Source organism: Porites lutea, chromosome 14 (genome assembly GCF_958299795.1).
Source record: "Porites lutea chromosome 14, jaPorLute2.1, whole genome shotgun sequence".
NCBI classification, from domain to species: Eukaryota; Metazoa; Cnidaria; class Anthozoa; order Scleractinia; family Poritidae; genus Porites; species Porites lutea.
This window is the reverse complement of record NC_133214.1, coordinates 22,198,528-22,213,406: the sequence shown is the minus strand read 5'-3', so window position 1 is coordinate 22,213,406 and position 14,879 is coordinate 22,198,528. Positions and strand designations below refer to the sequence as shown.

At 37.6% G+C, this 14,879-nt stretch overlaps 2 protein-coding genes across 5 annotated transcripts in view; one reads left to right on the top strand and one right to left on the bottom strand.

The window, feature by feature from the left end:
- Positions 1-245: 245 nt before the first annotated feature.
- LOC140924520 (RWD domain-containing protein 2B-like) lies at positions 246-1,253 on the bottom strand. Its single transcript, XM_073374539.1, has one exon. The coding sequence runs from the start codon at positions 1,242-1,244 to the stop codon at positions 297-299; it is 948 nt and encodes a 315-aa protein (XP_073230640.1). The 5' UTR covers positions 1,245-1,253; the 3' UTR covers positions 246-296.
- A 101-nt stretch (positions 1,254-1,354) lies between these two features.
- LOC140925258 (1-phosphatidylinositol 3-phosphate 5-kinase-like) overlaps positions 1,355-14,879 on the top strand; it is a 34,654-nt gene continuing 21,129 nt past the window's right edge. For all 4 annotated transcript variants that reach the window (XM_073375247.1, XM_073375249.1, XM_073375248.1 and 1 more), the window contains exons 1-14: positions 1,355-1,897; positions 3,455-3,644; positions 4,027-4,385; positions 4,859-5,010; positions 5,736-5,856; positions 6,442-6,651; positions 8,114-8,147; positions 8,552-8,649; positions 9,095-9,420; positions 10,072-10,186; positions 11,088-11,285; positions 11,869-12,054; positions 12,266-12,385; positions 13,485-14,387. In XM_073375247.1, the coding sequence (XP_073231348.1) occupies positions 1,517-1,897; positions 3,455-3,644; positions 4,027-4,385; positions 4,859-5,010; positions 5,736-5,856; positions 6,442-6,651; positions 8,114-8,147; positions 8,552-8,649; positions 9,095-9,420; positions 10,072-10,186; positions 11,088-11,285; positions 11,869-12,054; positions 12,266-12,385; positions 13,485-14,387 (3,393 nt within the window). In that variant the 5' untranslated portion in view covers positions 1,355-1,516. The remainder of the gene's footprint in view (positions 1,898-3,454; positions 3,645-4,026; positions 4,386-4,858; positions 5,011-5,735; positions 5,857-6,441; positions 6,652-8,113; positions 8,148-8,551; positions 8,650-9,094; positions 9,421-10,071; positions 10,187-11,087; positions 11,286-11,868; positions 12,055-12,265; positions 12,386-13,484; positions 14,388-14,879) is intronic.

The following is a 14,879-nucleotide window of genomic DNA, read 5'->3' as shown; positions in this document are numbered from 1 at the left end:
GCTCAACATCATTTTTTTCCCACAGTCATCCTGTTGTCTTAATATTGTTAGGTACAATTCCTGTTATTTTTCTCACGAAAAGGTGTTGGCAGCAGTGGTAGTGGTGGGGGAGGGTTGGGAGTGAGGATGGGGGTGGGGTTGGGTGCTAACAAGCATCCTGTCAAGGAAACTCATGGTACATTCTCAGAAGAAAAGAAAACAAAATTTTAGTTACCATCTTTAATTAAATTTCCCAATATAAAATATTTACACTGGTTATTTTGTATTTAAATAATACTGTATCTTTATTGTTACTTTTACTTGTCAAAAGAAGATTTACCTTCTATACCAAATAAAATTTGAAAAATATAACCTAAATTATGTTGTTCTAAATAATGAAGAAACTGGCCCATATCCATATGGTTTTCTCTTGTGCCATGAACTTCAAAGAACAATTCTTCAAATCCAGGAAACTTTCTCTGATCATCAATGCTCTTGTTTTCTTCTCCCTTTTCTCGATGTCTGCAAGTAATTTTCTTCCAATTAAGCCTCCGTAAACGACTGAAGTACTCTTCAACATTGTATTCATCACCTTCCAAGCAAACAACCCCTGGCTTACCCGGGAGACAGAAACCAGTGAGGTTATAGTCAGTGGCCCATTGAAGAATATCTTTCCTTTTTGTTTTACTATATATGTGATGCATATATAACCACATTCGTAAGAATATCCTATCTCTTTTTATTTTAACCTCATTTTCTTGAGATTTGCTTGTAATTGTTGTAGAAGATTTAATTTCAGCTTGGCTACGAGCAATGTACATTTCCCCATTTTCCTGAATCCATTGTAGTGCTGGCAATGTGCATAGTTCTCCAGAGCCAACTGTTGCAGTTATATGAGAGTTTAACTCCTCATTAAGCCCCCTCTGAGTTTCTCTGTTAAGACTTTGCGATCTAACAAAGAGCTCTGGTTTACTGTTGGGATATTCTTGAGGGAAATAACAAGACAGATCTATAGAGTTTTCTCTCCCACCATCTCCATTACAGTCGTGCAAGCTTATGGTCAGTGTGAAGTTAAGAAGACTATGTGGTTTTTCATCTGTCCTACCAGAACAAAATTCTTGTACATCTAGAAGTGCTTGCTCATCCAAATTGAACTCCTCTTCTTCTGGATACATAGATCGAAGCATTTCAACCTCAGAGAGCTGCAATTCTAAATTTTCACGCAACTGGATTTGCGTTAAATCTGCTGGGTTGGTCGCCGCCATCTTTTTATAATAAGTTACACTCTGATTGATATTACTTGAAGGCACTTTCCCCTTTTGCGATAGCGGTCGTGTCTGCAGACTCGGTCCAGTGCTTTTTTCGAGTATTCATGAGAGAAGGTAGAAAGATCCGATATGTAGAAGATTTCTCGTCCTGGAGGTGTTTTGTCACCTATATTTCTTTACCTAAAATGTTAGAAACGCATCTTATTATTACTGGAAAATGGAAAACGTGTTAAAACACTTAGAGCTCCGGTAAATCAGGCTAAAATCAGATGGATTCAGAAGATGATGTTAGGTTGACGTCGTTTCGTCCGCTCAGTCCAGATACTTCGCAATCGAGCTTTTCTTTGGCACGATTATTTCAAAGAAAAAGACCCGAGGCTCGAGTGGAGGTCAAAATTGATAGCACAAAAAAACACCGTCCTGTGAGCCCATTAGTTAGTCCTAGAAGCTCACCTCAGCTGCAGAAACGAGTGTCGACGACAAAAAATCCTGAACTGCCCCGTTCCTGGTCAGCCTCACCTCTCATCGGTAGACGGAGGACGAGCGCGCCGGGGAGTGTAGGGATCGGCAGTAGGCGTAACTCTCCAGGTTACCGCAACGTTCATGCCGTCTTGGGCCGCCTGAACGCCGCTGCGGATGGTCGAGGGCAGGTTAGTTTGGGGTTGAAAATTCCCAACGGACATTCCACTTATTGATCTCAATTAAGCGGGCGAGATGGGGCAAATTCTGTGCTTTGACTGGTTTCATGAGCAGGAATAATGGCCCCGGTAAGATTGTCTTATAACCCCATACATTTATTATGCATACATGTTTCAACTGTATTCGTGTTAAACTATTCGGGAGAAAGGCCCAGTTCAAACGTCAATCTTTTCTTGTAACGAATTTAATCCCTTGAATTAAGTATACATGAAGAGATCGACGTTTGAATCAGTTAAATCCAACATGTCTAATTTGGGTCGACCCATGGGGCGCGATCCATTCAACCAACATTCAGACCGGTCCGACCGGGAAAAGAGGACCACCTAAAAAGGTGGACCTGTTTTTTCGAAACTTTTCCGGTTGGACCGAACCGATCCATTGAGTTTTGGACCGAAATTTCGGGAAACTTTGGTTGAATGGATCGCGCCCATGAATTAAGATGGAGTGGCTTATCTGGGAATTTTGACTGTGGAGTGACGTTGTTTCAAACATTGATCTTCTCACTCATGTGCTCAACTACCCTGCGAGCAGAGGCCCTTCGATCTTCCTAGATAAGTGGACTTATCTAGGAAGATCGAAGGGCCTCTGCTCGCAGGGTAGTGCTCAACCTAATGTATAAATAATTTTCACTTAGACCATTGAGCTTCGTGAAAATGAATTGCGTCTGACTAATTAGGTTTGACATCGAAATGAACCCTCCACCTTGTAGTATTTGGGTTAACCTAAATAGGTATCAAATTTGTTAAATGGAAAGATCTACGTTTCAAGTGGGCCAAAAAGTATTGAAATTGCTGCATGCATAATAAATATATGAGGTTGTACAGAAATCTTACAATGCACCCATCTGGCCTGCTCAGAATTAATATCCCTGTTCTGCTACCTTTACATCATTGGCATGCCGTGTCTCTGTAAACTGTTTTAATTTTTGCATCTCTTTGTTTAAATTTCAGATTTTAGGTAACATAAAATTTGTTCATGGATACTTTTACCACACTGTCATTCATTTTATGACCCTTAACTGAGCAAATCTTCGAAAAACTTCTTGAATATAACTTCATGTCCAGGTGCATCTTTGTATTAAACATAGTGTATTGGACGCATAATTTTGTGGAGAGTTTCTCCTCAGATTCAAATAGAATTTTTTGTTTTGCTAAATATTTCCTTTCCTTTTCCCTCAGATGCTCAAACTATTTTTCAATATTTCTGTTTTTTTTTTACCTCTAGGAAGGGGAAAATATTGGGCTAACCACATACTTTTATTATAATTTTATAACCTTTAATTTTGCACAAAGTAAAATTGCCCTGTATTGTTCATATATGTTAAAGCTCTTTTAAAATAATCTCTTCCCAATAAATCACTGAAAGCCCAATTTTCTTTGCAGATTTCAATGGTTCTTGCAAAGATGTACATCTCCTTTATTTTCAATACCCATGCAAGAGCAATAATTGGCCATTGCTTGAAAACATAATTTTATCACCCATAGTCGTTGATTTGATTTTTTTTTCAGCTACGACAAGAATACAAAAAGAGTGATTTTAAGCAGTATTGGATGCCAGATGAGAACTGCAAGGAATGTTATGAATGTGGGGAAAAGTTCAACACCTTCCGCCGCAGGCACCATTGCCGCCTCTGTGGTCAAATATTTTGCTACAGGTGCTGTTACTTGGAAATTCCTGGGAAGATCATGGGGTATGCAGGTAAAGAAAAATGAACAAAAAAATATTAAAATAAATGACAAGCATTACTTTTTGTCAGAGACAAAATAAATATAAATTATTGTGCAGAGAAAACCAGTTAATACAGACAAGCCTAAGAACCTCAGCAGGTACAAGGCGAACCAATTGGGTGTTTTATAAGCATGGCCATGAAGGATTTGAACTTGGAACTATCGGGAAAAAATCTAGCTACGGTCAGGGGTTGGACTTGAACTCTAAGCTTTTGGGTTACAATTCCAGCACTTCAACCTCTCACCCGCTCTGCCTTCCTTAAATCTGACATTTTCTTTCCAATTTTTAGTTATCATCTCACAAGGGTCTGTTTTATACATGCTTACACTAATGATAATATTCTGATTGGTAGGGTTTTTGCGAGTGTGCACTTACTGTCACAAGGTAGTCCAGCGGTACACACAGTCAGCTGACTTGATGGTTAGAAACTTGGAACAACTACAGGCTGATCTGAGCGCATTTACCTCAGATACTGATATCACTACCAACAACAGCGGCAACACGAACCTGGCAAATCCTAGGAGCTATCCATTTGATTTTGAGGATGAGGAGAATTTCTATGTTCAGCCTTCACACAGGAAACTAAGCAATAGTCCAAGCCTGACTGCATTGAGTTCTTATGGTGAGAAGGAACGGCCTTTACCAATGCCAGGGCGGAGACCATTTGATGCATTTGGAGTATGTGCAGCTGAAGCAGACATGTTGAAACAAGTCAGTGATGGGTGATTTGTCATAATTATTGTTTTAAACGGACAAGCTGATAATGATATTGAATAATATTATTATAAGTAACAATTGGAACTATTAGACATCTTATGCATGTTGCTCTGAAAATCTGAATTACAATAAAATTTGTGGTGATGATGATAATGGCAGGGTTGTCAGAAAGTTTTGAAGTAGATGGCTGAGTTGTTAAAGTAACCAACCAGTCCACGGATATTTTATTTAAAAAAGGCCATCCGTAAAGAAATGCCAAGTAGAGTAGCCGGCCAATACTAACCAAGTAGGTGGTGATTTTCGCTGGCAGCCGGTTACTTTTGACAACCCTGAATGGTGGTGATGATAATGATACTGCATACTTCTCTTTTCTGCACAGAAATCTAGACTAGAGGTGCTCTTTAGTTATGTTTCCTGGTGTTGTTTTGTTTTTTTGTGATAAAATTTTGTTACTCTTTACAAATAAGGATTCTTTTCGTGAATTGTGGAATCAAATGATCTCACCCAAGTCTGGATTGGAACTTCAGAGCCACCGTTTTCGCTTGAGAACATATCAGAATTGTCTTGTTGGCAGCGAGCTGGTTGATTGGCTGCTTACGTATGAAAAAACATCTACAAGGTAATCTCAAAATAAGTTTTCTCTCAGATCGTAGTAGAACTGCTTATACAGTACAAGCTATCGGTACCACTACTGGACCTTTCTCAAAATATTGCGTTATCTCGGATAATTTTACTCTTACTACTGACAGTAGAAAGTCCATAGATTCATTAGTAATGGTAATTAAGGAGCTTAAGCAACAACGATGGCGATGTCAATGAGAACGGCAAAAAAGCAATAGGTTTAGATAGACAAAACAACAAATTTGCACGTGCATCATGCTTTTTTGTACATTTCTTTGCCATCACGGCACAACTACAACGTGAAAATGCCTCATTTCACGTTTTGTTGAAGATGTGAACACAAGACAACGACTTGTTTTCTTTTCCTGACCTTTGATCCTGTGTTTTAGAATTCAACTCCGGAAAAAATTGCTAACATTTAACAAATTAAAGGAGATGGAATAAGGGCGATAAAGTTTGAAGTAGTGGGACTTCACTTTTTGAGTGCCATTCTAATAGCCATTTCAGTTGTTGTTGCTTAAGCTCCCTGATATCTATCGTGGTATTGAACCTCTGCACAAAAGCTGCCGTTGAGTTAATACCCTGTATAGTTTCTTTATATATGGCTGTTACATGATCACCTATTAAGTCATAAATAATAATCTCCTGCATGTTAGATAGATCTGAGTTGGCAAGTACAACGCCATGTTTCTAATCTGTTCCTTTTCTACCAACACCCAACAGGAATCAGGCAGTGACAATAGGACAGGGTTTACTTGATTCTGGTTGGTTAGAGCCTGTGCCGAACACTCGTGAAGGCAGAGCTGTCTTCAAAGATGAATACATTCTCTACCAACCAGGAGTGGTGAGGAACAGCTTCCATTTTTGAGACAGTTTAACCTTCCATAAGTGGGTGATCAGCCAAAATCTCAAGATTCAGTCTTTGCTCACTGGAAGTGGTCACTTATGAGAGTCAAACCAGATGAGGGCTCCTCTGGGAACAAGTCTGTCACATCTACTTGATAGACTAAGGGAATTAATTACACTTAATTTCTTCATTATGAAACAGACAGTGACATGTCACTCAAAGTCTTTCTTGCAATCTGATTTACCAATAACAGTACAGCGAACATAGAGATCAGACAATAATAATATTGCATCAAGGGGTTGCTTACATGAGGAAAAATGGCTACCCTCTTTAAAATACCTTACCTTGTTCTTAGAAATAAGTCAAAAAGTTTCATAATAGATAGTAGAGAAAGGGATTAGCCTACTAGGTTCTAAAGTCAAACTGTTGTGGTTCAATTTTGTTGTTAGTTTAAATGTTATTGTCTTTTGTTTATGGGTGTAGTAGTGTATGAAAATGAGTTTATAATAAAAGACATATAAATTCCAAAAATAAAAAATAAAAAAAGGAACCACAACATTTACATTGTATATTTCATAACAGACTGCACGTGAAGTAGCAACACCTAAGAGGTCTTTCTGGGGAGATACAGACAAATCATCTGATAAAAGTGGCTTGTGGAATGAAAGTTATGAGAAAAATGATCACGTTGATGATGATAACGATGAAACAGTTCCTCATTGGTTCCGTCAGCTGGATCATCATGAAATTGAACCTATGACTGATGACTTGGAGGCCAGCAATACCCAAGAGGTAAAATCACCGATATGGCAGTATGGGTGTAAAGTAGTACAATAAATACATTGAACTCTAATCTTTATTACCTAACTTGCTTAAAGCGTTTTAGCTGGTCGTGTTCACATTCTTGTGAAGCATGGATCATGCTTTTAAATCATTTGTAGTTGATTTTGTGATTATATTATTTTATTTTACATACAGCAATGTCGATAAAAATTTTATTCAGGAATTAGGGCTAGGGGACAAAGGGAATTAAGAGTCAAATCAAATTAATTTTAAGCTGAATATAATTTTGACCTGTAACACATGCACTGTATATTATTTTATTTTATATACAACATGTATATGTTACAGGTCAGTTTTAATTTCAGGTTAAATTTTTTTAACCTTGGTTGATTCTGAATTTCCTTTGTCTTCCAACCCTAACTCATGAATAATTAGCGTTAGTGGGGTTCGGACAGTCTTGAAAAGTCCTTGAATTTTAGTGGAAGTCCTTGAAAAGTCCTTGAATTTTAGCGGAAGTCCTTGAAAAGTCCTTGAATTTTGGCGGAAGTCCTTGAAAAGTCCTTGAATTTTGGCGGAAGTCCTTGAATTTTAGCGCAAGTCCTTAAAAAGTCCTTGCATTTTAGCGGAAGTCCTTGAAAAGTCCTTGAATTCCATTTTTCCTTGAAAAGTCCTTGAATTTTCTTTAAATTTGAATGTAGTGAGCTGGAAAGAATTTTCTGATGCTTTTTTGTTGTCCAATAATAATAATAATAATGGAATTTATATAGCGCTTATACATCGCTGTTCAAGACAGAATGTAAATCACAGCTCAGAGAATTAAAGGTTATTTACTTAAAGTGCTTTGTTTTATGCAATAATTAACTATCAATTTCAGACCGGTGAACTGAAAAATGTAGAGAGGTTGGAGAAACAAACAGTTCAAGCCTTAAAGTCTTATTAGAATAGACTGAGAATGTGCATTTTTGTACAGTCCATGAAGTAAATTATTATATTCTTAGTAGGTGGTCCTTGAAAATCTAATGTGGTCCTTGAAAAGTCCTTCAAAAAGGGCTGCAATTTTTTTATGAACCCTGGTTAGGAGGCAAAGGAAAATTGTTGAGAATCAAATTTTAACTTGAATTTAATTTTGACCTGTAACATATACATGTGACAATATCACATGCTCACCTGAATTATGCAAGTCATGTGCAATTTATTAAATGTGTATTGTTTTATTTCATATATAACATGTATAGCAATGATTATGCCAAATTTGAACATTCAGAATCTTGAAAAATTTGGAGATAATTTGCTTGAAAAACCTGATTTATTGTAAGCATGGTGATTTTGGTTTTACTAGAGCCTTAGTTTCATATTTGTTCATCACTAAGGAAAGTACAAGTCATGTACTGGTATGTGTTAGTTAAATGAGTTGCTTTTCGAGCCATGTTTAATCCTCATTCTTTCCTTGTCATTTATTTTTACCTTTCAGGTCTCTGGAAAACTGAGTAACCATAAAACAACAGGTAATTTATCCTATCACCCCCCAAAAATACAAGATAATTCAGTTGCAGTTATTGAATTTGTGGCCAAGAAAGGCTGAATTGTGTGCATTGAATTGATGGCACAACAAAATGACTTAAAACACCGAGGAGAGAGAGCTTCATTAAACTGAAATGCATGTGCAACACATTGTATTTTGTTCTCTGTACCCCATGGAGGGTTTTGATGTAACCCCCCTTCCCCCACCTTCACCCAGGAAATGATTCCAGTTTAGTTTCATAATTTCTTTTAAAAATTTAGGCCTTTAAGAACCCCTCCCCTTGGAAATTTTTTTTTAAACCACTCTACAAGGGGTGGGTATGGATGGTTCTGTGTCAGCTAGCCTTGTCAACTATTGGCCACTTTTATTGTTCTGTTCTTCTTCAAGCACCAAAGCTTCTGGACCTAGATTTGATGAATGGTGTGGCAACTGAGGAAGGTGACAGTGAATTGTTATTAAAGGTGGATTTACAGCATTTTGGAGAGGTCAGAAATTACTTTGTTTGTAAAACGTAGTAGAGACAAGCCTAAAAACATGAGAAATGACAATCGTATACTGTGGCAACAGTAACAGTGTTGCATGTCCATCTAAGTTTTGGTTGTCACACAACTGTCATAATGTCTGTGTGGCTGCCTGTACTACAGGGAAACCATGAGATGACACAACCTATTAAGATGACGCTGTTATCATTGAAAATTGACTGCTGTCATGAAGCCTATGCTGACCAGTTTCTCATGACTGTATTTCTGGCTCGGGGTATCACCCCTTTCCTATTTTTGTTTTTCAGTTGATTGGAGGCTCAAGTTTTAATTTTTTGTGAGGTTGATAATTTGCTTGGCATTTTCTTGTCGATGCTGTGAAAGTTAATATTGTTTCAAGTTGAATAGTAACAGCAGTACATTTGATATTACTTTTTCTGTTATACTCCAGCCTGGAAAACCTGGAGTATCAGCAGCAGATGCAAATGGTGAAGCAGCAAGCTCTACATTGTCACTGATAACAGATGTACCCCCACCCCCACTGGAACAGTATGTGTACAATGAAGGATACCCACACACCCCCCTGAGGCCAAGCACTAAGAAGACTAATGAAGGGGGGCCACCAGTGGCAATCATTAGTACTAGCAATACCCCTGATGAGATCTTCAGTGGAGCTATGATGGCCCGAAAGATAGGAGTTGATAGGTCATCTTCTGGTCCTGATCTGGAGGAACTTAGGGAAGATAATGGGGAGAAACTGGCCATGGAACGACTGTGGTGAGTGAATTACTTCCCACGATGCCAGTTTTATTTTCTTGGACAATCCACCAAAGTAAAGTCATTCAATTTTGATACTTTCAAATACATACAACTTGTATTAACTGAGCATGCAGTTGAACAGTACTTGTGCCCCATATGTGCTAACTCTCACACCTGCAGATCAAAGGCTTTGATCTCTTACCAGCTCACCCCTGCAGACCAGTTTCTCATTCCTAGCATAAAAATTTGTTTTTACAACCTTAACTGACTCATTTTAAGAAAAGAAAAGTCCATTTGAGAGATGATACTTTCCCAGAAATCTCCTATTTTAGGAGGAAAAGTAATGGAACAGAGCACTGTGGAACTTGTCAGAACATCTTCAGAACTCTTTGGACATAATATTTATAGGCATGATGGAGAGCTCCCCTAGTATTCTCATGAATAAAAATCTCACATCTTTGACTCAAAAAAGTTTTCAGGTATAGTTCCTTCAAGATCAGCTATAAAAACAGTCCTCAATAGACAGGACTCCTGGCTTTTGAGCTGCTTAGAATTTTCTTTGAGAGTTTTTTTATGACTTTAGGGTTTTTATGACTTGAGAATATTTTGTCATATACTTGAGTATCTGAGGAGAATGTGTCATAGATTTTTGTGGGTCTTTGTTTTCAGGGCTGCACATGCATACCACCTTAACACTCTGTTGGAGCAGTTGCTAAAGGATGCCGGCCTGTCTGTTGATTGGAAAGATACTATTTTGCCACTTGTGAAGAAAATTAGTGGGCAGGTACTTTGTTACATTTTATACTCAAGAAAGTGTAGTAAACTTGATTAATTTAACTCTGAAAATTTAATAAGTTCATCTGCCTAGTCCTTGGCAGTTTGATTTTTTAGACTGAGGTGTCTAGATCCTATACTCCTCAGTTTTTTTTTTCAATCAGTTTAAATCTCTCTTTTTTAGTGATTTCTTACTCTGTTCCAAATTGTTGAGAGTTTTTTGGTGAATGGTGAATCTATAAAAAGTAGCATCACAATCTGGCATGCTATGGACCCGGTGTTATAATGATAGTTGGTCATTCTGGTGTTATGGACTCCTGGGTTTGATTGTAACTGGTACATTTTTAAAAGTAGGTTGAGTTTGATCGTCCGGGTGAACGTAGTCCTGAATATGGTACATTTTTATTGGCTGTGCTCACAACCTGTGAAGACTATTAATGTTTATGATGAGAGTGTAAACTGAAAATCGATGTTTTTGTTTTGTGATTGTGGCATTCATTCATCAGGGTTTGTTCAGGTCATGGAAAACCTGGAAAATTCATGGAATTTAAGAACTTCATTTCCAGGCCTGCAAAGTCATGGAATTTAATTATCAGGCCTTGAAAGTCATGGAAAATTAAAGTTTTGTATGATAAATTAGTTACTGCAGATGACAAGGCAAGGACAATGTAAGATAGGGAGGAGTAAAAGGCATGCATTTTGAGTTTTTGTCTATTGAATTGTTTAAGGTCGAAAAATACCCTAAATCAAGGAAAGTTTTTAAAATTTTTGAAACTGACAGCAAAATCCGGGGGTCTTGGAAAACTTGAAAAGGTCATGGAAAACGTCATGTAAAGTCATGGAATTTGGAGAGTTCAAAGGATCGAGTATGAACTTTGTTCATTCATTCATTCATTCATTTATTTGTTTAGGTTACCCCTGATGTTCATAAAGATGATGACATGGACATTCGTGAGTATGTGAAGTTCAAAAAAATTCCAGGTGGAAGCAAGAGTGACTGTGAAATGATCAGTGGTGTGGTATTCACTAAGAACATTGCCAACAAGAAGATGTCAAGTGTTTTGCATCACCCAAGGATACTGGTGCTGAGCTGCGCTATTGACTATCAGGTAATATCAGGTTATAAACCCTAAAACCCCAAGAACTGATCAGCATCTGATTTCCCTTTAACCCTTTAAGTCCCAATAGTGACCAACATCAATTTTCTCCTAACAATATCCATATGTTCCAGAGAAATGATTATGAGAGTTAATAAAATGATCACCAAAGAAAAATGCTTTGCTCTGTTATCAAACTCTTTCAACTATTTTGAGGAAATGTATGAAGGTCAGTATGGAGAATTTATATGTGGATATCGGGGCTAAAAGGCTTAAGAAGACAATAGTTTTAGAGGGTTGAAGTAAGATCCTTTCAAGAGCTTAAACACTTCCATTTGAATAATTGAGCTGGATCTGGCAATACATCACATTTCACAAGTCAGATTCATCTAGCTTGCATCAAAAACAGCATTAAAACTAATTTACAAAAGCTTTCACGTCCCTACTAATACTCTTTGAAAGAACACAAAAACAGCACTAAATTTCGTAAAATTTCTACCTGTTAGAACTTTTGGTGTGATCATATTTACAGCTGCAGTTTGTAGACAACACTCATCTGCAAGTTTAATAATATTATACAAATGTTTCTTCACAGCGAAATGAAAACCGTCTTGCCTGTCTTGATGCACTTATTCGCCAAGAATATGAGTTCCTCAAAAACTTTGTTGCCAGAGTAGTTTCTTTAAAACCCAACATTTTATTGGTGGAAAAGACTGTTTCTCGTCTGGCTCAGGATATGCTGTTGAAACATGGAGTCACACTTGTCCTCAATGTTAAAAGAGTAAGTAATGCCTTTTGATTACTATGAAATTTTCATGAGAGTTCTTAGAGAACTTTATTGGAATTTTTTTCCTGTGTATTGCTGAATTTAGCTCGAATCAATGGATGCCGTGCAAAAATTTGACAGGCTTTTCTTAGAAAACATGGAAGAATTCTACCAAGATTAATAATACAGTTAACATCCACTCTTTGAACAAGTGCTTATTTTGCAGAAAGTGATTGAGCGTATTGCTAGATGTACCCGTGCAGATGTGCTGTACTCCATGGAGCAGCTGAGTCGACCTCAACTTGGGTCATGCCAGTCATTCAAGGTTCAAAGCTACACACTCAAGGTGGCACTATAATGCTCTTTACTAAAAATAAAACATCGTATGAATTAAAGTGGCTCAAAATGGTTTTCATGATTTATTGTGGATAATTTTGCTCTTAAAAAAGGGTATGAAACAAATGCCCAAATATTAGTACATAAGTTCTTGAATTTTTTTGGCATTACAAGTTACCATTGATAGAACCATAACCTGTCAAGACACTTGTAACTTCATGCAGTTCTGAAGCAAAAGCAAGTCGGTGATCCCCACTTTTATTTTGGAACTGAAATTGCATGCCATTTTTACCTTTCTAGAAACATTTAACTTTTTTTAGAATTTAGGTTTGAAAACTCCTTTACTCAGTGCTACTACTTGTAGCTTTATCAAATGGTTCCTAGTTTGCTTGATAGTACTTCATGCTAGATATTTTAACATGTCAACAGTGATTTTGTTACCTCTGCATCCTGTGTCCCTGACGCATAAAAACCCCCAAAGACGCAAAATAATTCATTGCATTTGCCCTGTAGGATGCAAAGATCAATAGATTGGTCTGAAGATGTTTTTGTTGAATATCCTGTTTGCATGATTTCTGTAGCCGTCCATGTGGCTGTTGTTTAACAACACAATTTCTTTTAGTCTTTGTTGTGCTTTACTATAGAAGGGGTATACTTTTATTTCAGTAAAATTTAATACAGAGTTTTGGAGTCCGTCTTCAGATTAACTGTCTGGTTGCATAAAGGACCAAGCATTTTCAGTTTAGGACTCATTAGGGCCATTTATACGAGGAAAAAATATAATAAGACGCGTGTTACATAAGACGCGTCTTAAATAAGACGCGAACTTTCCGTATAAACGGCACATTTCGTCTCAAATAAGACGCGGCTGAGCTAAGACGCTTCTTATTAGATAAGACATGCTCGTATAAATGGTACAGTTCACGTCTTATTTAAGACGCATCTTATGTAAGACGCGTCTTATTTTTCCTCATCTAAATAGCCCTATTGTGTTTTTGAATTGGGACTCAGTGGATCTGGACTGGGACTCATGATTTTTCACAAGTCTCAGGGCTCACCATAACTATTTGAAACAAAATCACTGTGTCAATGTTTTATTTTGTATGTAGAATGGAGAGTCGAAGACCCTGATGTTTCTTGATGGTTGTCCAGCAGATCTCTCTTGCACTGTGAATCTCAGAGGTGGAAATAGTTTTGTGTTGTCTAAAGTGAAACGAATCTTCCAACATATGGTTTATGTCGCCTACAGTTTAAGACTTGAGCTTCATTTCCTCATGGATGAGTTTGGTTTACCCCCAGATGCAAAGACACTTATTGAGGAAAGAGAAATAGCAGCTCGCAATTTTGCAAAGAGAATTAAATTTAATGACAGGGACTCAAATGGGACAGAAGCAACTGCTGGAGAGAAGAACAAAACAGACATTTTACAACAAGATTCTAGTGAAGGATCAGAAGTGTTTCTTTCGGCATTAAAAAGCACTGTTTTATCAAGTTCTCCATTTCTTGATTATCCTCTTCCATATTTGCTCACAGAGGCAGGTAGAAACTTTGCTTTAAGATCCACACTGCCCCCAGATATTTACTGGTCAGCTCGTATTGATGTAGAACACAACTCAAGTCACTTGACAGAGGAGGATCTAGAAAAGTTTGAATTCTCTAATCCTAATCAGCGACGCCTAAGCAAACTTGTCTGTATGGTAGAGCCTCATCCAATAATTTCAGCTTCATTGACAATGGATCGAGGGGATCCTTTATTCCAAGCGCTACTTGCAGATTTTCGTGCTCAAGGAGGACAGATTCAACTAGCCAGAAACAGTGAGACAGTATCACGGGCTCGGTGTAGATGGCTTGATGGTGTGGTTAAGAAAGCAGCAAACCAGACCAAGGGAGACAGGAGGGATGCTCAAGAAAATTATCATGCTGAGAGAGATGTTGCAAAAATAACAAACAAAGCAGTGGAAGAAAAACAGAATCAGTCTGCACCAACCAGCCCGCTCCACCTAAACAGGAAGGTGGGTGTGGCTATTTACTTTACGGCTGCTACATTTAACTATAACGCTTTGTTCATGACCAATAACATCGCAACTATCAGGTCAACTATCAGAGTTTAAGACCATCAACTGATGTGATACAACTTACTTTGACTTTGAAGATGACTGCCACACAGGTTGTCGAAATGTCAGTCACTTCCAACAACAGTCCTATTCAGGACTATGCTCGCATGGATATCATGTTCCATCTGCTTACATAAATTATAGCAGGTTCACTTCAACCATGGTAACAGCCTTAAACCTAATTCATGGAATTTAAAACTCTGTATGAAGACTTCTGCAAACAAATTTTTTAAAATGATACCAAGACACTGAACTTGATCTATTCCTACATCTATAGTTTTTTTTTTCCTTTTCTCAGCCAGCACTTAAATTTTTTTGCTGGTAAATCACACTCATTGGCCTTATTAATTTGTTAGTCCTCTGTTGATGTCAAATAAAAAAATGTTGTTG